This window comes from Geotrypetes seraphini, chromosome 10 (assembly GCF_902459505.1).
Source record: "Geotrypetes seraphini chromosome 10, aGeoSer1.1, whole genome shotgun sequence".
NCBI lineage: Eukaryota > Metazoa > Chordata > Amphibia > Gymnophiona > Dermophiidae > Geotrypetes > Geotrypetes seraphini.
The window spans coordinates 55,935,201-55,961,877 of NC_047093.1; the positions used below are offsets into that span (position 1 = coordinate 55,935,201).

General features: G+C 44.3%; 1 protein-coding gene across 7 annotated transcripts in view; it reads right to left on the reverse strand.

Annotated features, from left to right (window-relative positions):
- AK8 (adenylate kinase 8) overlaps positions 1 to 26,677 on the reverse strand; it is a 226,705-nt gene that overhangs the window by 172,498 nt on the left and 27,530 nt on the right. For 6 of the 7 annotated variants that reach the window (XM_033962215.1, XM_033962212.1, XM_033962218.1 and 3 more), the window contains one exon: positions 4,033 to 4,114. The exons of the other annotated variant lie outside the window; for it this stretch is intronic. In XM_033962215.1, the coding sequence (XP_033818106.1) occupies positions 4,033 to 4,114 (82 nt within the window). The remainder of the gene's footprint in view (positions 1 to 4,032; positions 4,115 to 26,677) is intronic. 7 annotated transcript variants of the gene reach the window in all.

Consider the following 26,677-nt stretch of genomic DNA (forward strand, 5'->3'; position numbering starts at 1 on the left):
GCCGACTAACTCCCGCAGTCAGCGCTGACCGCAGATATTCAATTCTGAGCTGTTTCTGGTGACCAGCATTGAATATCTGGTCTATCTTTGGCCAGTTCAAACTTAGCCAGCTAAGTCAATTTTAAGCATTGGCCAGCTAAGTTATAGCAGCCAAAGATAAAAATGTATCTTGCGCAGCCCATTTTGGCCACTAAACCTGGCCGGTCAGCGCTTAATTGGTGGCTATCACGTGATGTAGCTGGCCAAGTTTAAGTTACTAAGAGAGCTGGCTCACTCAGTATTAGTGGTTAGCTGGCCAAATGCTATTTAATGGAACAGGAGCCATTCCTGGCTAGTTAAATGACATTGAATTTTGGGCAGTTAGAGCTCAGATTCCTCAGAAAGGTTTAAGTAAATCTCCCTGAGCCTGTGTGGGAGTTCTTGTGCTGCCTTGATCCCCGTCCTTCCCTCAGTCAATATCAGACATACATAAGGTATGTCTTCATTTCCCTTTTTTTTTTTTTTTGAGAGGGTGGGGGAAGGGCGATTGTGGCTGCATTCTCCTGCTATCTACAGAGAACATCTGATACAAGTAAGCAACTATACTTTCTCTATGGACAGAACTGAGGAACACAGGCACATTCCAGGTACGTTCCAAGCTGAAGGCCTCATTTTGTTTGTTCAAGTGGTCCAGTGGTATAAGAACAGATTGAACTCACAACCTCAGGGTACTGAGAAAGCAGTTCTAACTAGTAGGCCACACCTCTAATGAAGCGAGAGACAATGGGATAAATGGCAAGAGACTTGCCCTGAAGAAAACAATGATAAGTTGATATGGCCACTAGAGAAAGACAGATGTCTTGAGACCCTGATCTGAAAAGTGAAGCAAATATGTAAGGAATGTTGTTGGAGGGTACGTAATGAGATCTTTATTTTGAGTTCAAGCCCAGGTAGAAAAATGCAGATAGAAAAACAAAGATATGATTTACTTGTTGCTAGCTTTCTTGAAGCCAAAAGCACTTGTTTTACTGGTTCTGTGATAGATAAAGGCTCAATTTCCAAGTGGTCAAAGTTAAGGGCTTGAGATTGGGGTGTAACATTTGATCCTTTTCCTGTATTAGAAGTGTTAGGTGTTGATCCAATGGTATTGGTTTATCTATAGATAGACTTAGCAAAGACAGAAACCAGATTTTTCTTGGCCAACAAGGAGCTATAAGGATTTAGAGGCTGACTGAAACCAATGGTTTTAGTTCTGGCCAAAACTAATGGTTCACAGATCCTCTGCCCCCCCCCCCCTGGAAGACAGCCAACTGGCCTGCCAACCCATCTTAGCCTCCCACCAACCAGAGGTCTCCTCTGGCCTCTTACCTTTGCTTTAAAAATGGCCTGGTGATCTAGTGGCTTCATACAGAGAGTCCTCTTACCCCCACAGGTTCCTTAGCCAAAATGGCTGCCGAGAATACTGTGAAAGGTCCTGGCAGCCATAGTGGGATTAGAAGTAGCATACACAGGAGCAATCTCCAGTTGCTCCCACCAATGCTGCTTTCAGTCCCAAGATGGCCACTAGGACCTCCCGCAACAGTCTCGACAGCCACTTTGGCTGAGGAACCTGTGGGAGTAAGAGTGACTAGTGATCGCTCTTGCCCAGAAAATGCCATTACACCAGCAGACCACTTAAAGGAAAGCCCTGGGAGGGCTTTCAGGTAGTTGGATAGCAAGGGGATTGGGGTTGGATGACAGGCAAATCAAGGAGGACCTACCTTTTTCCTGGAGAAAGGGGTGTGGAGGTAGTGATTGACTGAAGGGTGTGCAGGTGGGGAGGAGGGGAAGTTTCAGATTCAGCAGAAAATGCATGAGCATTTCAGCCAAAACCCAAATCCGGATTTTAGATCGGTTTTGGTATCAAAATCTGAATACAAAATTCAGTCAGTCTCTATGAAGTTTATTTGTGTTTTGTCCATGTGAGTCTTTTGAAGCACCTTGGAGATCAAAGGAAAAGGTGAACAAGCATACAGCAGATTCTGATTCCAAGAATGACAAATGCATATGATGTGTTTATGTGTGGATTTAGATGGAAGTTGGGGGAAGGGTTGGGGCCTGCAGGCCTTGAGCATACACAGATGCTCAAGGCCTCCACACTAGTGCTGCCCAATTTAGGGGAAAAATTTTTTGATATGTTTCAGCCTAATGAATTGATTTTTTGATTCAGTTCATTTTTCCTGTCCAATTGGGTGTTTTGTTTTTTTCCAAATATCCTGGCAGGTTTATATGGTAGCTTCTTCACCCATCCTTTGCCCTCTCTAACTCATACCAGTGCAGTGATGTAAACAAACAAAAAAAGACTTTTCCTCTCTCTGTTAGGTCCTAGTTCACACTCGCTAATACCAGCTCTGGCATGATGCACATTTAAAATCTTGACATATTGTAATGACATAATAGAAAATAATTTTTTTCTTTTGTTGTCTGATCATTTTATTATTCAAATCATGTTGGTCCCAGGCTCTGTTTTCTGTTTGTCTTCTGTTAACTTGCTCACCAGGGTCTCCTGCCTATTTGACGTTTTTTTCTCTCTCTGTGCTCACCATCCATCTTCCATCTCTGTATCTTTCATTCCACTGCTATAGCCAATATTTCTTTCCTGCTGCATACCATCTCTCTCTCTTTTTCTTTTGCCCTTAGTCAAACCTCTCTATTCCCTTTCATGCAGCATCTCCCCCATCCTCTCCTCCATTATCATGTGAAATATTTCTCTCCCCCTGCACCATCTCTCCCTGCCCTCCACCCTATAGGTAACATTTCTCCCACTCTCTTCTACATGCATATCTCTCTCTCCTCCATCATTTGCAGGATTTCTCCCTCTCACCCCTTTCTACCTCTTTGCTGCGCTCCCTTCCTTTCCTCCACCCCATGCCCAACAATTCTTCCTCTCTTACGCCCTGTGTAGTAGCTTTCCGTCCCTCCCTCCTATCCCCGTATGGCAGCTTTCCGTCCCTTCCATTCCCCTATGGAGCACTTGCTGATTGATACCCCTCCCCCCCCCAGAGATCTGACATACTGTTGGGTCTCCTAATGCAGCAGCAGCAGCAGTGGACGGCTAGCAGATGCAGACTCTAAACAGGCTTGTTTGCGGCCTACCCTGCCAGTGTTTCCCTCTGCCACATCATCAGTGATGTGGCAGAGGGAAGGCCCCAGTGGGGCAGGCAGTGAACAAGCCTGTTCAGAGCCTGCCTCTGCTAGCTATCCACCACCGCTGCTGCTGCTGCTTTAGGAAGCCCTGTAGGTATGTCAGGTCTAGTCACTGAATCAGTGAGTTTATTCGAATTGGCAAATCAAGCAGCACTACTGCACACTGGCCAACCAAGATGCTGTTAGCATCAGCCAGGAAAGTTACCGTACCACCACAGAATGGTGATCCAGGGATGCCACTGAATGAGACGCTGTCCTGCTGCCCACGATGTCAACTGTGGGAGGAAGGTAAGAGTCAAAACACTAAACACCATGGAGACTTGAATATAAACCAAGGCTTTGACCTTTTTTGGGTGAAATTTAGTGGCTTATGTTCAAGTATATACTGTATGTTAACAAAGATCTGGGTTTCCTATCGCATTATAACCATAAAATTATACTGCTTTGTTACCTTCTGATCACCCATCTTTGTTTCTCATCTTCCCACCTTCAACCTTACCTTACCCCATGAGCTTGTCATTGGAATGCTTTTATGTTTCACTTTTATATTCAGACATTTGTCATCCTTTGTTTATTTCTAGTCAAAAAAATATAATCTTAGTCCAATAAAAAAAAGGTATCATCTTATTTTCTTTTTTTTTTTTTTTTTGTTTTAGTTCTATTTACTACCTGCTTTCTGTTAAAAGGCATTCAGGGACTTATTGTGCCGAGTTTTGAAGGACATACTAAAATCCTAGAATTTTTTGCGATGTGAGCCAAAGAAATCAGGTGTGTCATTCAGGCGACACAGTGAAAACGTACAGTGCCACAATGCCACCCATGTTTGTGTCCGCCTATGTTACACGGTTTTCTCATTAGCTAACTCACCAACATGCTCTGGAATGATGCCCGTCATCTGCAGCATTAAGACCTGATGTCGTGTTCTGGGAAAGGCCTCAATAACCCAGCCCTTTAATACAGAAAAATCAGAACTGCAATCAGTTAGCCTAAACTAGTTTTACTTAAGCATTGGCGTGTTAAATGTTTTACTTAATTCACATGAAATCCTTGGCTTCTTCTTCTTCTTTTTTTTAACAAGCACAATTTAATTTTGTCTTGCTCAGCCAATTAGTTTCATTGCTTAGGAGAAAACACTGGGGTAGATATTCAGCCAGTGACGGTAAGAGTTTTGCTGACAATCGACAGCTTTATCCCTGAACATTCAATGCCGGGCCATGTCCAGGCACTGGCATTGAATATCCTGGCATATCAGCCAGTTAAACCTATCCGGTTAAGTGTGATATTCAGCTATATTAAGTGCAGAATTAAAGCGAACTGCATAAAGAAGGATTGTATTTTATACAGTCCTATCTATGCGATTACCTTATCCGGTAAAGTGTTTAATATTGATATGAATTGCATAAAAGCACCAATTCCAACCCCTCCCCCCCTTCTACCCACAAAATAGGCAGTTATGGCTTAGGGGCTAACAGGGTATATTCAGAGTACAGCCCGACCAAAATCAGGAACTTCGGTTTCTGCCAAAACCAAAGCTACAATTGAAATTGGCTGCTTGTTTTTGGTAGAAACCAAAGCCAAAAATGAAACTGGTCCTTCCCCCTGAACAGCTCCCACTCCTCTCTCCACCTGATCACCTCCCTCTCAAACCCACCCTCCTGGCAGCAGTCCCCCCCTGGGCCTGCTGCGTCACTGATGATGCAGCAGAGGGAAGGCCCCAGCAGGGCAGGCTGTGAACAGCCTATTTAGAGACTGGTCACTGCCACCATTGCTGCGGCTGCTGCTTTAGGAGGCCTGGAGGTATGGCAGGTCTCACCGAGGGAGAGAGGGGGGGGGCATGCGTTGGCACCGAATTAGACAATGAATCAATACAAATCAATTCACTAAAGTGAATCAGTGAATCGATTTGAATCGGTGAATCGGGCAGCCCTAGTCCATACTCCTGTCATTAGCCTCAACTAGAAGGGAAGTTAAAGAGAATGGGATTTGAATACCGCCTTTTTGTGGTTACACATTCAAAGCAATTTACATATACAGTCAAACCTCGGTTTGCAAGTAACGTGATTTGTGAGTGTTTTGCAAGACGAGCAAAACACTCCAGCAAACTTTAACTCGCAAGACGAACGCAGTCCCGATAAACGAGCACATTCGCGAATGTCACGTGTAAGCACACACAATGTTGATGATGCGCTCATCGTCCCGTGTATGTGATCGTTTATCAGAATGGCACTCTTCTCAAATACTGTTTTACAGTCCGCTCTTCAAACATCCAGACTGGCTATGTGGGGTCGGCGTGCTGTAGAAAGGGAGGCTGGTGGACGGCAGAGGCTTGGGAGAAGAGCTGCGATTTCACTTGCTTCCATAAATAAAGGAAAGACTCATTTTAGTATATGAGGTATATTTTTTTAATAAATACACTGGTCACAGAGTTTTTGGGTTGTGGAACGAATCGTCTGGGTTTTCATTATCTCCTGAAACAAATTATGCTTATAAACCAAGGTACCACTGTATAGTGAAAATGTTACAGACCAATGGTTCAACCCTCTCCTTTACCCCAGCATTCACTACCATTACATCTGTAATTCTCTTGCATCACTATCAGCAGCAGTGAAATGATATATAGAGTTTTTTCTTTGTTCAGCTATGAATTGTAGCATTCAGTGTGTCGTGCATATGGACCTTATTTGTTAGGTGTGTCACAAAAGAAGAAAGGTTGAGAACCACTGCTCTATTAGTTCAGTCACATACTGCTTAAACTTGGGAGCAACTGAAAATTTCAAACTATGTGCCACCCCAAAGATTTTGCTTTTTTACTGATTAAAGCAGACTACAAGCCCCAGAATGCTTTACAAAATGAGTTACAAAGCAGGAATAATGAAAAGTTTTTCCACTGTTCACAGACTCTTGGGATTAATCTAAAGTTTTATCATCTATTTTCTCATACGTAAGTGGTTATCACATTATTCTAACCACAAAACTCATAATGGCAGGGCTTCCAAACCTGTCCTGAGAACCCCACAGCCAGACAAAATCTCAGGAAAGCTACAATGAAATGCATGAGACAAATGTACATATATTGATCCCCCAAAGTATGGTAATTTATCTCATATACTGTATATTTGTTGTGGATTTCCTGAAAGGCCAACTGGTTTGGGAAGTCATGCACCATGGGCTCCATTCAAATCAGTCATGAGGCCAACATGCACCTATATGTTGGCGATTTATCCACAAGAAATGATCAGTTTAAATTGCTCAGTTTAGTTATATCTAATGACCAAATAAGCTCTTTATGAACTGACTCTTATGGTTTGGATCTCCTGGGATCTCAGGTTTTACCAGCAGAAATAGAACCAAACAGTGGAAGCAGTCGGTCCTCTAATTAGAATACATTATCCAGAGAGCTTCACCGAAGAGTCTATTTCACCACGTGCTACAAGCTTTGTTCAGAAAAGATTAATTGATATTCGGATGCATTCTCTTTTTCCATACCCCCAGTGGCTTAAATCTTTTTCATCACACATCAAAAGGACCGTCTGCACAGGACACACTTGCTTAGAGCCCATAGCGGATGGTCTGAACAGCTGCACAGAGCATGCTATCACAGAAGGGACAAGTTCCAAGCAGATGTCACAGATAAAGAAAAAAAGTCAAAAGGTAGCATGGTTTGGGAGCTATGTAGGAGTGACTTACAAATATGCATATCAGGAAGCTTACTAACTTTGGTCTTTTCTGCTCTGATGATAATTATCCAGTTGTAATTAGCCACCTTACATGGAAATGATTTGTTTTACTCTGCCTCATGTTCACAAGCACTCTTTTAGATAAGAACACTTCTATATTTCAAAGTCATTCCTTTAGTTAAAAGGATTTCAATGGAATGGGAAATCAAAATGCTTCCCTCATTTCCCCCTATAATCTGACAAATGGTTATATTTTCTGATTGCTCCAAAAAAGAAAATTAGACCAGTTTACTTTGGATATCGATAATTGTATTGTGCAAAGAGGTTTATAGCATTAACACCAACAAGAAAAAGGTATGAACAGAATGTGAAGCATGCAGCTGGCTAGAGACAAGGGGTGTCAAACTCAATCACATAAGGGGCCAAAACCTAAAACCTAGGCTAAATCGCGGGCCAAATTTTTTATTAAGATACTTAGGGGTCCTTTTATTAAGGTACGCTAACCAGTTTAGCACGCGCTAAATGCGCACCTTAATAAAAGGACCCCTTAGACTTAGTAGAAGCATAAAAGGTTACAACCTCTCCAACCCCACACCGGCTCTGTAATGTAAACAAACTAAATAAAAAAATAGATTTTTCCTCTCTTTTAGGTCCTAGTTCACACCTGCTGTCTAACACCAGTTCTGGCAGGATACACATTTCAAACCTGACGTATTGTAATCACAAAACAGAAAATAGAATTTATTTTTTCTACCTTTTGTTGGCTGTTATTATTCAGATCATGCTGGGGTCCCAGGCTCTGGTTGTCTTTTTATAACTCGCTTGCCAGGGCCCCCTCTTTCTTCTTCCCTCCCGCCATCCCGGCAGCTGAAGACAGGCACCTCCCCCCAGCTGTCTGAGACAGGAGGGAGCATCCATAACGTGCAGATACTGAGGTAGGAGAAGGTCTGAGGCCAAAGAGGGGCCCAACAGTGCACAACCACCATTCCTTCTCTCCCTCCATCAGGTGCAGCGCAGCTCTGCCAATGTTAAAAGAAGCCGCGTCAAAATCGGAGCCCTGCTGCTGCCATAGCACATTTCCTCTGCCTCGGTCCCGCCCCCTCCTCTGACGTACGGGGCCGCGGCTGAGAGAATGTGCTGAGGAAATGGCAGCAGCAGGGCTCCGATTTTGATACAGCTCCTTTTAACATTGGCGGAGCTGTGCTGCACCTAATGGAGGGAGGGAAGGAATGGCGGGCCAAATCTCAACGACGGCAAGAATTGTTTGGCAGGCCAAATTTTAGTATCCTGCGGGTCAAATTTGGCCCACGGGCCAGAGTTTGATAAAAAAGAAAGTATTATGTAAAAAGAAAAAAATTATGAAAAAAAATAAAAATAAAATAATTCAAATCACAATCCGCGAGAGCGGGAAGGCAAGCAGAGAAAAAGAAACTTCAACAAAAGTGCGTCTTACTAGCTCTGCGGAAACTAGAAAACTGAGGGACCGTGTACCCTATATCGGGCGGTTCAAGCAAACTTTCTAAAGTCTTAAAGTGGCGATGCACTTTTAAAGTGGTCCGTACCGGGGCTCCATCGGTGACGTCACCCATACATGAGAATATGCTGCCTGCTTGTCCTGGGATAAAGAACATTTTGATAAACTGGAAACAGCTGGGTAGTAAAGAGTGTCTTCATAATGTAATAGTAAGTAGAGAGTCAATGTTCAATAGAATGACTTAGAACTGGGCCCACTAGCCATTGGCCACTGGTTTACAGTTCTGTGTGTATCGCTTCTGATATGTGCAAAGGACCACTCAAACAACCACACACAGATTAGATAAACTACTTTTTTTTTTTTTAATTGTATTCTGGAATAAGTCAGGAACTACTAGATATTACTGCTGTCCATGATCACAGCTGTCAACAAAAACACAATAGCAGACTTCCAAGCCCTCCTACACATCTTCAGAAAACTGGCTACAGCAAGCTTGGAAGAGAAAACACACCTCAGCAAAGTGTACCAAAAATGTAAGAAAAGTGTCCAAACCTAACAAATGAGTCCTTTTACAAAGCTGTCCTGCCGAGAAGCGCACGCTAAATACCAAGCCATATATTCTGCTCTTATGGGTAGTTCACCGCTTCGCAGTGCAGCTTTGTAAAAGCCCACCAAAGGGCAGTAAACCTATATTTTTTGCACTGTGGGGTCCACAGTAGCAACAGTCAATTGGAAAGCACAGAACCATAAAATAGAGAATGACACGGTGACAAAATTCATCACCGTTCCCATCCCTGCGGATAACCGCGGGAAATAATCCCATGTCATTTTCTAGTGTCTATTTCAACCTCAGTCCTTCTACACCAGCATTCTTCAAAGTAAAGCTTGTGGGTCAGTGGTTGTGGCCATTCATACTCTGATTCTTCCCTCTCTCTTTAAAGAATGACATGAAGATGGTTTCCCGCGGTTATCCGCGGGGACGGGAACGGTGATGAATTTTGTCACCGTGTCATTCTCTAGTATAGAACCCCAATATAAAATGGAAATAGACAAGCAGACATTGAGAAGAACTCAATCTGATGTTTAAAAGCATTAATAATTATGGGTTTGAGCATAGGACACTAAGGAAGTCAATACTGAAAAACATTTAAAAAAAGAAAAAAATACAGAGAAACAAACGTGACAAACACAGCAGAAGACGAACTTAGAGCAAAGGGAGTTGGTGACAAAACCTAGTATATTTTTAGCCATACAGTAGCGAGTATGTAATTTTGTCTGAATGCAGAACACACAGATAAAATTTGTGGTACATCCGTTATTTTCTCTGTACTTTTAATACAATCGAGATGGGTAGACATTAAATCATAAGCTGCAGAACAGAAGTCATTCCATCCTGGCCTCTACAGAAGAAGGAACCAATTGAAAAGTCCCTAGTTTCAAAGTAATGCATGAAGCAAGTTTCTTGAGATTTAGCACAGTACAGGCTTTTAGCAGTTATTGATCAATAAAAACCATGCTCCTTGGAGGCTGCATTTGACATCTATGGACCTATGAGTATCAAAACAATGGGAAAACTTCTGAGCTTGTGCTGCTAGTGGACTGAAAGCAACCTAGTTAATGGTAGCACAATGTCACAGTGTGGCGGCATAAAGCAATGATGCTGCCATTCCAGGCTGGTGCCAAGCACCAACTGCATGCTAACTTTTCATGGGCTAGAAAACAACAACTTCCTTATGTTCCAGGCAGGGTAGCATAAATCAACAAAAGTACACCAGAAAAATCCCCTGCCTGCTGTCTTCAACCTAATATGATTTTCTACTTTGAAGAAGAGACGGTATGAAATGTATAACAGTACTTATTATTGTCTTTAGAGACAAGACTCTGTTATGCTTAGAGCTTTTGGTTTGGGGAGATTTATTTTCTAAAAGATGGATAGGCTTTATTAAGAGTAATACGACAAAGCTAGGGGATGCAGTAAGGGACCGTCACTTCCCATTACACATAAGATACAATGTGAGATCCGAGTTCTTTCACCACTCATATGTGTCTCCCCAGTGTGAAACTACAGGCAGGTATCAAAAAGATCATTTTCAAAGTTATTTACATGGGTAAATAGTTATCTATTAGGTTAAGATTGTTCCTCTCTGTCCAGATAAAAGAACATGCAGTCTTCCATCATGTGTGCACTCAGCTGGACTGCAAGGAAGTATTCCCAGAGGTGAATTTATGTAAGGGGGAAACATGTTGCTATTTACAGTAATATTTTCAAAAGTGTATTTGGCTTTTTACCTTTACAATAATAAGGCTTGACAATGATGTGGGCATGTTAGAGAGGAGTAAGAGCATTCTTTGTGATGGAAAATTGGTATTTCATGCACAGTTATTTGAGTCTTGCTCTCCAAATACAATGAGTACCCCTCTGAGGGTCATGAATTACAAACACATAATTTTAAAAACACTTTGCATATGTAACATTAATAGTTGACAGAAGGTGCCAGTGCCAGATACCCACACTAATGATCCTGAAGAGGGAGAACAGTGAACAAGTAACAATGTATGTACTGCTGCTTTTTCCTTCTGTTCACTTCTAACATATCCAGAAACCAACAGAAAATTCTGACAAAAAGTGCATTTGTGTTTTCAAATGAGCTGTATGCTTACATTATAAATGCTTAATGCCAACAAGATTTTATTGCACTTATACAGATGAAGTAAATGCCAGCAGGAGTCTGGCTTACTGAAAAAATACTGAATATAATATTCATTTTTTTTTTTTTAAAAAAGAGAGATTACTAAACTTCAGGATTTCAAAGCAGAAAAAAGAGCCAAACACAAAAAATTCTAACACCACATTTTACAACACAAAAGGCAGAAACAAAATTATAACAAAGAAGTTATTTACACAGCTTCATAAAAGTGTGAAGAAAGTTTCATCTCTGAAACAATCATTAAAAATAAATATGACTGGTGAATAAAGAGAATTAAAAAAAAAATAAAATAAAATAAGAACCTCTGTTTTATCAGTTTTATGTCAAAGATCTGAGCTTATGGAAAGATGTCCTAAGTGCACAAAATGCTCTCAGTGTTATTGCCAGGAGAACATGAACTAAAGCAGGGATCTCAAAGTCCCTCCTTGAGGGCCGCAATCCAGTCGGGTTTTCAGGATTTCCCCAATGAATATGCATTGAAAGCAGTGCATGCACATAGATCTCATGCATATTCAGTGGGGAAATTCTGAAAACCCGACTGGATTGCGGCCCTCAAGGAGGGACTTTGAGACCCCTGAACTAAAGCTATTGAGTAACCTAGGGCTCCTTTTACGAAGCTGCGTTAGCGGTTTAACACACGTAATAGTGTGCGCTAATTTGCCAGCCGCGCTAACCGCTACCGCCTCCTCTTGAGCAGGCGGTAGTTTTTTGGCTAGTGCGGGAGTTAGAGCGTGCTAAAAAGTCACTTGCAATAAAGCCGCTAACACGGCTTCGTAAAAGGAGCCCCTAAGTGCCTTCCTCGAGAGTGCAAAGCAAGAAGCAAACAATTTTCTTCTTGCATCAAGAGATTACAGTATCACTCTTTTCCTAAATCAAAAGTATGCAAATATGCCTGGGAAAGGCGAGCATAGCATTCACAGAATATCAATCCCAAGTAGATTTTTAATACTGCAAACACATGAGGCAAAAATGGCAGAATGCCCATGACTTTTCTATCCAAAGGACAATTTTACAAGGTGGATGTAAGAGCTCTCCCATTAGTGAGCTTTGGCTGAGATTCCCCCCTCAAGAATCCCATCGGCTCAAGCCTGCCACTACTCACAGTGGCTGTGCAGAAGATACAGTGGGGGAGAGACTGGGCGACATAACATTGCAGCTTTGGAGCTGGTAAACTGCCTCAGCACAGCAGGTACCTACCACCATTAAAATATATAACTTTAAAAAAAAAAAGATTCTATGGGGAGAGGGGGGCAGTCCGCCCCTGTTGCAGCGCATAAGAGGGTGCAGTGCTCCGATGATGCCTCCAAGGGCCAGCATCAGGAATTTCTTTTGGCAGCAGCAGGGTTCATAATTCATTGCTCTTGTCGGCTTTGGGCTTTTCTCTTTGCTTGGTCCCGCCTAATTCCTGTTTCTACAAAGGTAGAACCCGGAAAAAGAAAAGCCCAAAGCCAAAAAGAGCTGTGAGTTGTGAACGCTGTACTGCCAACTGAGGAGGATGATAAAGACAGGGAGAGAGGGGAGTGGAGGGGGAGAAAATTGTTGCACCTGACTGGGGAGAGGGAGAAAGAAGGAATATGAGGGAAGGAAGAAAAGAGGACATGAAAGAAGGGAAGGAGATGACAGACCATGGACGAGAAGGGATAGATGCCGGAGCATAGAGGGAAGGGAAGGAGACAGAGATGACAAACCAAGAAGTGAGGGAGGGAGGAAGGATAAGGAGCATGGAGAGAGAGGGAGAGATGGAAGGGAGAGAAGGGAAGGAAACAGATGTCTGACCATGGGGAAAAGAAGCATGGAGCATGGAAGGGGAGGGAGAGATGGAAGGGGAGGAGACAGATGGAAGGGCATGGGGGGAGAGAAGGGAAGCAGACAGATGTCGGACCATGGGGTGGAGTAGAGTGGGAAGGAAAGGAGAAGAGAGATACCAGACATGGGAAGGGAAGGAGGAGGGAGAGTTAGGGAAGAGGGGGAAGAGAAAGAGAGAGAGAGAGATGCCAGACCAGAAAGGTGGAGGAGGGAAGGAAGGGAAAGTGATGCCAGACTGTGGGAAGGAGAGGAGAAAGATGTCAGACTACCAGAGGGGGAGAGAAAGGGAGGAGATGCTGCACAGGGATGGAGAGGAAGGGGAGAGATGGAAAAATACTGTTTAAGATGGGAATGGGGGAGAAGAAACAGAGGAAAGATGGTACATATGGATAGAGGGGAGGGGAAGAGCAGAGAGAGGGAGGAGATGGTTCACATGGATAGATGGGAAGGAAAGACATAGAACAGTAGATAGAACTGAGAAGGAAGCAGAAAAATTGAAGAAAGTTGAATGTTAAAAGTTAATGTCAAAGATGGATGTAGGACAGAAAATGAAGGAGAGAAAACCAGCAATTGGATAAGGCGGCCCTGGAAAAAACAGTTAAGAGCACAGACAGAAAGAAGTGCAGTCAGAGACTGGGAAAAGAAGATTAGAAAAATAAAATAACCAGATAAAGGTAGGAATAATGATTTTATTTTAAACTAGTCTTTAAGCCCGTTACATTAACGGGTGCTAGAATATGTGTGTGTGTGTGTGTGTGTGTGTGTGTGTGTATTTCTTTCTTTCTCTCTCTCTCCTCAGCTGTCCACCACGCAGTACCTGTTTCCTGATCCCCCTGTCCAGAATTAGTCCTATGTTCCTTCCCCCCCCTCCCCGTCCATCAGCACCTCTTCCCCTGTCCAGCAGTATCTATTTTCTGTTTCCCCTGTCTAGCAGTAAACCTCCCTTCCTTTTTTAGCCCCCCCCTCCATCAGCACCTCTTCCCCTGTCCAGCAGTACCTCTTTTCTGTTTCCCCTGTCCAGCAGTAGGCTTCCCTTCCTTTTTTTGCCCCCCCTCCATCAGCACCTCTTCCCCTGTCCAGCAGTACCTCTTTTCTGTTTCCCCTGTCCAGCAGTAGGCCTCCCTTCCTTTTTTTTGCCCCCCTTGAATGGGTGAAATCTGATTTTCTGTTTGTAGCTCCGCCCACGTGTGCAGGTGGGCCGCGAGACCCCCAGAACATATCACCCCAGGTAGTGAGGGATCTGCATACCAAGTTTCGTTCAAATCGGTCCCACAGCTTTTTACATTTTTTCCATTGACTTGAATGGGTGAAATCTGATTTTCTGTTTGTAGCTCCGCCCATGTGTGCAGGTGGGTCACGAGACCCCCAGAACATATCACCCCAGGTAGTGAGGGATCTGCATACCAAGTTTCGTTCAAATCGGTCCCACAGCTTTTTACATTTTTTCCATTGACTTGAATGGGTGAAATCTGATTTTCTGTTTGTAGCTCCGCCCATGTGTGCAGTTGGGCCGCGAGACCCCCAGAACATATCACCCCAGGTAGTGAGGGATCTGCATACCAAGTTTCGTTCAAATCGGTCCCACAGCTTATTACATTTTTTCCATTGACTTGAATGGGTGAAATCTGATTTTCTGTTTGTAGCTCCGCCCACGTGTGCATGTGGGCCGCGAGACCCCCCAGAACATATCACCCCCGGTAGTGAGGGATCTGCATACCAAGTTTCGTTCAAATCGGTCCCACAGTGTTTTACATTTTTTCCATTGACATGAATGGGTGAAATCCGATTTTCTGTTTGTAGCTCCGCCTATGTGTGCAGGTGGGCCGCGAGACCCCCAGAACATATCACCCCAGGTAGTGAGGGATCTGCATACCAAGTTTCGTTCAAATAGGTCAAGCCGTTTTTGCGTGATCGCGGCACATACATACACACATACAATTCTACTGCCTGATATTCAAAGCATTACACGGCTCTTCCCCCTCCTATCTAAATAACCGCTTAAACCAAATCTCCACCTCAAGACACAGAAGAACATCGAACCCTTTCGCCTTCCCCCCACTCAAAGGCACACAACGCAAGAAAATGTTTGACAACCTTCTAGCAACACAAGCAGCAAAAATCAACCATTCCATCTCCAATCTTATGACAATATCAGACAACTTCAAAACATTCAGAAAAGAAATCAAAACCCTGCTTTTCAAAAAATTCATCCAAATATCTTAACCCCTCCTCTTTTACCTCCAGAAGATTCACCTACCTTCAGATAACCTTCCCCCAAATTACCCACCTTAACACCTTCCAATTAAACAAATACCATAAATAGATTGTAACCTACCCTCTCTAACTGCATTCCATATGTATTTTTCATACAGTTCTTCACTGTCAGTTTAATTTCCATCCTATAAATTCACATAGAATTTTTCTTTTTTCAACCATCTTTATTTTCTCTTCTTTATTAATTTCCAGGTACTTTAGTTAGATTGTGAGCCTTCGGGACAGTAAGGGAATTTTTTAAGTACCTTCTTACTTCTCATTTATAATCTTAATGTATATTTTCTTCAAACCGCTTAGAACCTAACGGATGTAGCGGTATATAAGAAATAAATTACATTACATTACATTACATACCTCCGATTTTATATATATAGATTTAGCAATTGAAATTTGTCAGTTTTGAGAATTGACATCTGCTGTCTATATTTTGCACTGTTCAGGAAGAAATGCATTTCTTTCTGTTTGTCTGGTGTGTACTACACACAGAGCCTGGCATCTTAGAGTTTCATTTGTGTATATTAGGACTTTTAGTATGTGGTCCTGTATTTACAAAGGATTTATCAGTGTTCTGCATGTGTAATCAAGGCCAGGTGTTCTGGTAGGAATGAATGTCGAGAAGCATTATTGGTATCTTGGCCCAAAGTTAGGAACATATTTGTCGGCTTTCCTTCACCCCTTTGGACCCAAAACGTCCCTTGCTTAAAAATTAGCAAGACACACATTATCCCACACAAGCCTCATAAATTCAGTGTAGATAATGATAAAACATAGAACATTTCAAAAGTAACCTAAAATGCATTCTTTTTAAGGATGCCTACAAATACTAAAATTTCCTTAGCTCCTTTTTTTTTTTTTTTATATAATATTTATTTATTGGGCATAAAAAATATCAGACAGTACAACATCAAGCTTGTATATGGCAGCAACATCAAAATTGAAACAAAACCCAAAAAGCATCGCCAATACATGAATAGATATCATCAAAACAGCCCAATACAGCATTTTATTCTTAACCCCAATCCGCCCTCCATGTGAACCTCCCGTCTATTCCTTCTCCTCCCCTCCCCCCCCCAAGAACTCCCCAAACCCAACCCCAACCCAAACCCAGACCCGTGTGGTGCATAACACTTGGCAAGAAGACATACCAAGTAAAGTGTAGAAAGAAAGAGAATAAGAGAGAGAGTGCGAAAAGGAATCAGGACATACGTCCCAGCACAGGCCCTGTGAAGTACAGAGCTCACGGACCCCCACCCCCACCTCAGTGTCCCATCGCTCAATTATTCAATAGTATGCTTCGTTCCCTATGAGAGAGGGACATCCAGTACCCCTCCCACACATCCTGAAATTTGGCCCACCTACCCTCGTCATGGGACCCCACCATCTTACGCTCGATCAGCGCCATTTCAAATAGGGACCCCTGCCATTGGGGAAAGGATGGGCTAGAGGAAGCCCGCCAAAATATTAAGATGGTCCTCTTAGCCAGGAGTAGAGCCTTAAACACCAACAATTTTTGTCCCCCAGAGCAATTTGAGAGAGCCGTTCCGTCGTAGAACAGTGCTACCTCCGGGGTACATGCTGGGAGCGTAAGGGAGAGGGAGGACAAAAAAGCCCACACTCGCTTCCAGAAACCCCGTATGAGAGAACATCCCCAGAACATATGTCCCAGGGTGGCGGGAGTCACTGAGCATTTGGGACAGTGCTCGTGCTCCGCAAAGCCCGCTCTGTAAGCTCTCCGAGGGGAGATGTACGTTCGCTGAAGGAATTTATACTCCTGTTCTCTGTGTATCATATTGCAGGAAAGGGAGCGCAGGAAACCAAAACAATGGGAAAGCAAATGGGGTGTAATAGTACAGTTCAGGTCAGCGCTCCATGCCCTAGCCAAGAAAACAGCCCTCTCCGATAACAAGAACAGCCCCAGCTCAGTAACATAAAAACGCAGGCGCGGAGCAGAATCCTCTCCCAATGCTAGGCAGCGACCCAATCTCTTAGCCGCCGCTGCGCATCGGTCAGCCCCCTTAAGCCCAGCAATATAGTGACGAAGCTGTCCATAACTAAACGTATCCACTCGATCTAACCCATATAAGGACACCAGTCCCTCGGCGGATATAATAACCCCATGGTCATCAAGAACATCTCCTACTCTCCGAATTCCCCGCGAATGCCAAAGTCGAAATACCTGATTGTCATTACCCGGGCTGAACAGGGGGTTCCCGGTAAGCGGCAACAGTGGAGAGGCATCGTAAGGTATACTCAGACGCTTACAAAGCAATTTCCAGATGATTCTCATATATGCCCATACCACGTGTCTCCGTTGTATTAGGTCTAACTGGGCCGATGGGGCATGCAACAAGAACAATCCGGAGACCGGATATAAAAAGTCCCGTTCAACGGTAAATGTCAAGAAGGAAGAGCTCTCTAAACACCAATCTCGGAGCAGTCTCATACCACACGCTAGATTATAAGCTCGTAAGTCCAAAAGACCGAATCCGCCCTGTGCCTCCGGTAGCATCAATACACTCAGGGGCAATCTGGGCCGCCGACCCCTCCACAAAAATATCCGCAGGGCTCCATATAACTCATCTAGATCCGCCCGGCGCAACCAAAGCGGCAGAGTCTGTAGCAAATAGAGCCAACACGGCACTATCATCATGTTATATAAGAAAATTCGACCTGCCATGGAGACCGGCAGAGCTCCCCATAGGCGGAGGCTCTCAATAGACCGTCGAAGTAGGGGTCGGACATTGATCTCATATAGGCGAGATAACGACGCTGGGATGAAAACTCCCAGATATTTTACCTGTAAGGAGGCCTCCTTCATGGGGAAATCTGACCAATTATGCGCGATACTTAAATGGATAGGCAAAGCCTCAGATTTAGATACATTAAGCTTCAGACCCGATAGTGCTCCAAACGAATCAAACAGGTCCAACAAAGGGGAAAGATGAGCAACCGGATCGGTGAGGAGGACCATGATATCATCCGCGAAGGCCATGCATCTCAAGGATGAGCCCCTCATCTCCACTCCCACGATCGAAGGATGGGTGCGGATACCCAATAATAGAGGTTCTAGAAATAAGATGTAAAGTAGTGGGGACAAAGGGCAGCCCTGCCTAGTGCCTCGCCGCAGAGAGAAAACCGAGGATGGTTGCCCATTGACCAGCACCGCAGCTTCCGGATTGGAGTATAGTGCTTGTAGAGCCCCCATAAAAAACCCCCCAATCCCATATCGTTGTAACAAGGGGAACAGAAAAGCCCACTCCACCCGGTCAAAGGCCTTTTCGGAGTCAAAACTAATAGCCAGAGCTCGCTGTTCCTGGGAAGTGCAATGGGCCAGTGCAATCAAGAGCTTACGGACATTATGACCTGCCTGTCTCCCCTTCACAAAACCCGCTTGTTCCACCCCTACCAACGATGGAACCATAGGGGCCAATCTATTAGCCATTATTCGGGCTAAAATTTTTAAGTCAACGTTGATAAGTGAGATAGGGCGGTAAGACTCCACCAGAAGCGGGTCCTTACCAGGTTTAGGTAAAACTGTTATCAACGCCCGATTGGATCCCATCGGAAACTGTCCCCCATCCACTGACTGTTGAAAATAGTTTCGCAGCGGGTCCGCCACATAGCCTTGGAGTATCCTATAGAACTCCCCACTATAACCGTCCGGGCCCGGGGACTTACAGAGAGGAAGAGTCTTTAGTACCCCCAATACCTCCTCCCGAGTAATTACGGTGGCCAATCTGTCTCTATCCTCCTCTGAAAGGCTCGGTAGGGGTAGAGAGTCTAAGTAGTCTTGAATCTGAACATCCTTATCCACCACCTCCGCCGAGTAAAGGTTACTATAAAATGTAACAAAAAGCCGTTCTAAGTGGGATTGTGCTGTCACTAGTCGTCCCCCGGCCTCCCTGAGAGAGGTAATGGAAGAAGACCCCCTCCGCGCCCTAGTTAACTGAGCCAGCATTCTACCCGGCTTGTTGCCAAAGCGATGTAACCTATACTTATAGTAAAAGAGGGTCTTTTGGGCTCGTTCATGTAAAAGGGCATGGAGCGCCGACTGCGCCATCTGAAATTCCCGTTTATGAGATCCCGTAGGGGACCGCAGGGCCAAAAGCCTGCTCTCCCTAACCTTGCGCTCAAGGGCCAGAATCCTGGCCGCCAACATTTTCTTTTTACGAGCGCAATATGCCAACACCGCACCCCTAAGCACCGCCTTAGCTGTTTCCCAAAAGAGACATCCATCCCCAATATGCTCCCCATTGAATTCTGCATAATCTCGCCACTGTTGCTCAAGGAAAGTTTTGAATTCAGGGTCTGAGTACAATGCTACAGGAAATCTCCATTTACCCCCTCCACCCTGTTGGCCCCCTGTCAAGTTCACATCCATCCACACCGGAGTGTGGTCAGAAATGACCAGCGCACCTATTTCTGAGGTATATACTGCTGAAAAGAAAGAGCGAGACAAGAAGACAAAATCAATTCTAGATGAAGAATCATGTGCTCTAGAGGAATGTGTGTAGTCTTTTTCATCAGGGTGCAGAGTTCTCCAAACATCCACCAAATTCAAAGCATCCATCCACGCCCTTAGCCCATTGTCAGATCTACCCGACGGCCGGAGGTCTCCCCTGACAGAATCCAATACGGGATCCAAAACAGAATTAAAGTCCCCCAAGAATATCATAGGGACCTCCGGCGTCAGAGAGACGGACATCAGAATCCCCAAAAGTTTCTTGTAAAAGGCTCGTTGGGCACTATTGGGAGCATATACTGAGACCAAAAGCACCGGCCTATGGGATAGCTTGCCCTGAACTATCACATAATGGCCATCTGGATCTGAAATAATTCGGGAATGTTCAAAGGGTATCGCTTTGTGGATCAGTAAGGCCACCCCGGCCTTTGCCTTAGGGGAAGAGGCTGAAAAGCATTGTCCTACCCACGACCTTTTCAATTTACCATGTTCTACTTCACTAAGTTTAGTCTCCTGCAACCCCACAATATCTGCCTGGTGTCTTGCTAAATGTTGTAAAATCTTAGTCCTCTTAATAGGAGAATTGATTCCCGAAACATTCCACGTCACACAGCGAACTCCTCTCTTAGGGGACATCCCACACAAAATTCATGTCCACTTTCAAACCATAGAAAGAGAAACTCGTTGCCAGGAGTCCCAGCCCTCCCCCTAGCAACCAACCATCCAATCCCCTTTCATCCATGTCCACGTCAACACCACACACATCCCCTCCCTCCCCCCCCCCTCCCAGGACCCTCACAACCCCTCCCCACCCTACCTCCCCCCTTGAAATACCACCACCACACCATGGAGGGCTTACAGAGGCCCAGTCCCCCTCCCCCGACCCATATAAACAGTGCCCCAAATATTCCCATCTCTAAAGCACAACATAGTAAACCAGAATTTAACACATAAATATGTCTATTCCCCATCCCAGCTAAGTTAACAAGCCCAGGTGTCCTCACCGAGTGCAGCCCTTAAGCCCCTTAGAAAAAACCCATCTAGTGAGTACTGATAAGCCAGCACTTAGCATATGAACATAGTCTCACAGACCCTAGAGCCATAGAAACAGCATACATCAAGGCAGTCCCACTGAAAGCCCTGGAAAGGGGCTCACCCGTTCTTCAGCAGCCTTAGGCCGCCAGTCACTGGACGCCAGGAGCCAGCGCGCCCCTTCAGGTGCGAGCAGCCAAATCAGGATACCAGGCGTTCAGCTGCGCGCGGGCCGCCGCACTCGTGTCAAACACTACAGGTTGTCCATTGTAAAGAACCCGAAGTTTGGCTGGAAATTGTAGGGTAAACCGCAACTGTTTCTCCACCAAGATTTTGCAGACGGGCGAATAGCCTCTCCGCAGGGCCGCCACCTGCGCCGAGTAGTCCTGAAACAGCAAAATCCTATGGTTCTGGAATAAGAGTTCTTTCCGTTGTCTAAAGTTCTTCAACAGCAAATCCTTAATAGCAAAATTCAGGATGCGTATGATCACTATTCTGGGTTTAGGTGACCCCTCCTGCTTTCTGCCCAGTCTGTGAGCCCTCTCAATCCTGAGAGGGCCGAAGGTAGAGGCTAAAAGCAGCTCCTCCGCTAGCCATTTTTCCAGCACTGTATGTAGGTCAGAATCCAGCACAGTCTCTGGGATGCCTACCAAACGTAAGTTATTTCGCCTGGAGCGATTCTCCAGGTCTTCCAGCTTGTCTGATGTGCCTTGGACTGTACATTTGAGCTGACGCAGTTCTTCCTGCACCAGAGTGAGGGAATCTTCGGTAGTGCTTACACGCTGCTCCACCTCAGTCACCCGGTTATTAAAGGTAGTCACTGAGGCTGAGAGTGATGCCAGGGATTCGGTAACCTGATCCAGCCTAGTCCCCAGTGCCAGAACCACCGCCTCCGTAATTCGTGCGACCATGTCCTCGCACGTGGCTTCCGCGGTCTCCGGGGCGCCCGCCATTTTGTTTTCGGCCCCCACTCCCGGCTTCGGTTTTTCGCGCTCCTTTCTGCCGCCTCTAGTTGCCATCTCCGGGGTTCCTTTTTGGACAAATTTGTCCATATAATTGCTGGCTGGTTATGAAGCAATTTGGGGTATTTTCGCATAGAGAATCTTGTTCAAAAGGGCCGGTGCAGAGGGAGAACAGCGGAGCTCAGGGGAAACACGTCTTCCCTGCGCTCTGATTTCTATTCCGCCAATCCCTTAGCTCCTTTTTAACTGACACTTTTTTTTTTCTTCTCTTTTTCTCCCCTAATTCCTGTTGTAGTTACCTTATTTGTTTCTTTCCTTATAAAGATTGTATTTCTCCCTTTATTGACCTATTATACTGGTTCGTTATGTCCCTCCATTATTAGTAAATGTCTACTTTATGTTTAACTGTACCATTGTTATTCGCTTAGTAAACACAGATACACAATTTTAACAAATTTTATTAAACTTAAACTGCCATTGACCCCAGAACCTGCTTATAATGCCAGGCTGTGGGAGCAAGATGGTCCAGGAGACCTATGATCTGTTGTTGAAGTTTCTGTCTGTGTGCCTCAAAAGAAACACACGACCCTGTCTGGTATCGAAGACAAGGCCCAGATACTCCAGGGACTGGGAGAGCATTAAGCAGCTCTTCCTGAAGTTGCCAATATCCACAGGAGAGACATCACTGTCTCCCCCATACTTTTGCACTCCTGAGGAAACAGAGCCCAGAAAAGAAGGACCTGGACTCCTTGCCGGTAGAAAAAAGCCACCACAACTACCATCACCTTAGTGAAAGTTCGGGGCACCGTCGCAAAGTCAAAGGGCAGAGCTGTGACTTGGAAATGCTGTTGCAGAACATGGAAAATGCAAACCTGCGATACTAAGGGAGATCAGAATATGGAGGTAAACCTCTGTGAAATCCAAGGACGCTAGAAACTCTCCAGGAGAGGTAGCAACTATCACCATGCACTATGTTTCCATACAGAAACAAGGAATCCACAAGAAGCGGTTGACTGACTTTAGATCCAGAATGGGACTCCAATCCTCCGTGCCTTTCTGTGGCATGATGAAGTATAAGGAGTATCCACTTAAGCCTTATTAGTGTTCCAGAACGGGTTCCATCGCTCCGATGTCTATGAGACGTTACAGAGTATCGCGGATCCTGGACTCCTATTCCGGCTGACCTTCTGGAGTCCAGAAGCAAATCCGGAGGTAGGCAAAAGGGGTCTAACTTGTGCCGCTTCCGAATGATGGTCAGCACCCATTTATCCGATGAAAGTCCTGATAAAACTGAGAAATCGGCCCTCCGATATGAGGAAGCACCTCTGACCCCCATCAGGGCTTTTTAGGTGCAACCATTGCACAGGAACCTGAGGTCTGAGAACACATGGAATTAGAACTTTTATAACAGGGGTGTAGCTCTGGGAATATCTCTGGGAGGAAGAACCTGCAGATCCCTGATGACACCTGTGGGAAGAACGAAAGGCACTATGCGCTCCTCCCGATGTCCGGTGAAACTTGTTCACAGGGAAAGACAGGGCAGTGCTCGGCAACACTGGTGATGAGGCTATCTAGAACTTTGTCAAGAAGAAGCTGGCCCTTGAAAGAAGTCTGCTTAAAATGGTTTTTGAGGCAGCGACTCCAGCCCAAAGACAAATCCAGAGTCCAGCATACAAATACTGCATAAGCAGAGATATTGCTAAGAACTCAAATGTGATCATAAAAGCCATCCGCCACATAATCCATACCATCGATCACCAGCAGAGGATAGGCATGCACCTCCACAGAGGACACACTGCGCAGATCGGTATGTCAGGTTTGCACTGGAAAGGAAGCAGCGGCCACCACTTTGATATCTAAAGATGCCACACTGCGATCCTGAGAGTCCTTAAGCATCACTCCCCCATCATTTCTATCCCGTCATTAAAATACATAAACACAATGAGGTCTACCATTTTTCGTGAATGCTCCCTCTCTATGGAATAGTATTCCGGCTTATTTACAAGATGAATCAATCTTTAATCAATTTAAGACAAAGTTAAAGACATTTCTATTTCTTGACACCTTTGAGACCTAACTGCCCTTGTAAGGGCGACCTAGAATGATTTTACCTTCAGTATCCACTCCTATTGTTTTTCCCCTAAACGTTATCTTATACCTTGAATATTGTAGTTCTTGCCTTTTTACCTTCTGTCCCCGTTTGTCATGGTTTTAAATGTCTCTGAATGTTGTCATCATCCCTAGAGATGCCTTGTCAATTTTAAATCTGTATTTTAGCCAATGTATGTTTTTATGATTTTGTACACCACTTAGAAGTCTGATTAGGCAGTATAAGAAATTTTAAATAAACTTGAAACTTGAGCGCTGGATATCCTGTGCCACAGCGGAATCTACTTTAGACTGTTCAAAAACCTGCTGAAAATCAGGAGTCAGGGGATAAAGTGTGGCACAGTGGTTAAAGCTACAGCCTCAGCACCCTGAGGTTGTGGGTTCAAATACACACTGCTCCTTGTGGCCCTGGGCAAGTCATTTAATCCCCCAATTGCCCCAAGTACATTAGATAGATTGACAGCCCGCCAGGACAGACAGGAAAAAATGCTCGTGTACCTGAATAAATTCATGTAAACTGTTCTGAACTCCCCTGGGAGAACGGTATATAAAATTGAATAAATAAATAAAGCTTAGACATAGCATTAGAAGGTTGGAAAGAGCTTTCAGGGGTATCACATTGCTCTGAAACCAGACCAAGGAGCTGTGGATGGAATGGAAAAAGGCAAATGAGAACAGTCCATGAACAAAGCCTGAAAAGTGAAAGGTGGAGAATCCAATTTGAGCTCTTTCAGAACATCAACAATAAAAAGGTAGATAGAATCACACTTAAAAAGTCTGCAGATAGAAGCATCAGCACCCAAATCTGGACTCTAAGGGCAGCCAAGGTGATTAGTCCCGGCCAGGGTATCAGCCCTATCCAATATAGAAGCAGTGTCAGGAGACAGAAGAGGCATAAAATCGGACTGGCAACTACTGCAATCGAGGTCTGCCACAGTCGGACAATGGGGCTCCCGAACAGGAAACTCCACTACCAGCACATAGAAATATGATGGCAGGTAAAGGCCAAATGGCCTATCTAGTCTGCCCGTTCGCAGTAACAATTATCTCTTTCTCTCTCCGAGATCCCATGCCCTCTTGAATTCAGACACAGTCTCCGTCTCCACCACTTTTTCCGGGAGACTGTTCCACGCATCTACCACCTTTTCTGTAAAAAAGTATTTCCTTAGATTACTCTGGAGCCTATCACCTCTTAACTTCATCCTATGCCCTCTCATAGGAGAATGTGGCACAGCAGTTGAAGCTACAGCCTCAGCACCCTGGGGTTGTGGGTTCAAACCCCGCGCTACTCCTTGTGATCCTGGGCAAGTCACTCAGTCCTCCATAGCCCCAGGTACATTAGATAGATTGTGAGCCCACCAGGACAGATAGGGAAAATGTTTGAGTACCTGATTGTAAAACCGCTTACATAACCTTGATAGGTGGTATATAAAATCCTAATAAAACTTGAAACTTCCTTTCTTTCTTTTTATTTATTTAATTTCAAAATTATTTCCAAGTATAACATCTTGTACAGAAAATGCAATTAAGACAAATCAATTTAACGCAGAAATCATCAAATATATAAAGAAATAAAAACTTAATTACACTCAAGTCCTCATATATGATCCAAGAGGTTATAAAAGAATAGTTTACTAAAACATAACAATAATTAGGATTAGTATATCTGCTGCTGAAACAAAGAGCTTAATCTATTATATAGGAGCTGTTGTTCCTTCATTCTCCAAGCATTTTATGGAGAGAAAACTAACACAATGAGACGGGTCAACAAAAACATATTTTAAAGAGCGGTATCTAATAATACATTTGCAGGGGTACCCCCGGTTTCAAAATTAAGAATTCTTATCTTCTCTTCTGCGTTTCTCTCGAAACGTCAGGGAATATCTTTAAATCTGTTCTTAAAGAACAATTTAAGAATCCAGTCCTTATCAGGGGATAATGCGACAGTCAATAAGAGAGTAGCTGCTTCTCTATCTGATTCTTCCAATAATGCAGTCACATCCAAATGACCTTCCTGCTGGTCACAATCCTGTATCAGTGTATCTTGAGACTTTGTAGGTAAATAATAAGCCCTTGTAAGGGGAGGTAGCAAATTTTCCAGTATTTTTAGAACTTCCATGAAGTAGCGTATAATCATATCTTGAGGAGTAACTGAGGAAATCTTGGGGAAATTTATCAAACGTAGATTGTTGGCATGATTTCTATTCTCAAGTGCCTCAAGCTTCTTCCTTAAGATAATGTTATCTTTCACGATTAGATCTTAATTTTGTTTAATTATAATCACCTCTTTGTCCATTTTCTGAATATCTGCTGTAACCAAAGTCAAATCCTGTTTTAAGGACTTACCCCCTCTTTTACTAAGGTGCGCTAACCCTGCGCTATGCACCAAGAACTAACGCCAGCTCAATGGTGGCGTTAATATCTAGCGTGTGCGGCAGCACAGCTTAGTAAAAAGGAGCCCTTAATTTCCTCTTTCTGGGTTTTTAATTCCTTTATTTGTGGACCAAGAGAATTACCTAAATTTGCCACCAAATCTCAGAGGGCATCTAGGGTAACTTCTGGGAGTTTTACTGTTGAAAAGCTACTTCAGGTGTAGTAAGATACTGTTCTTTTGCTTGTTTTACCTCCTGAAAACCTTGTACCTCAATAGCTTGAGATGTCCCGGGTGCAAGTTCATTCAGGGGGATTAGACCTCTCTGTTGTTTCCACCAGCAAGCCCTCTGATATACTGGCCTCTCGAGACGGGATAACTTCCTCTTCAGAGGTAATCTCATATCATGCAGCTTCAGCTGTAGAGGAGGAGTCCTAAGGTTGGGGCTCAGAGTGACATCTAGCCCAAGTATATCACCGCGGCATTACTCACTGCCGGCGTCTCCAGCGGGTGATTCTCCAACAACAATTGCTCTTGTTGGAGGTGTTTGAGAAAATTGTCTATAGTAACAAGAGGGGGTTCTGAGCACCGGGAGGCTCCGTCGACGCTTTTCCCCCTTCTCTTCGGCATAGGTGGA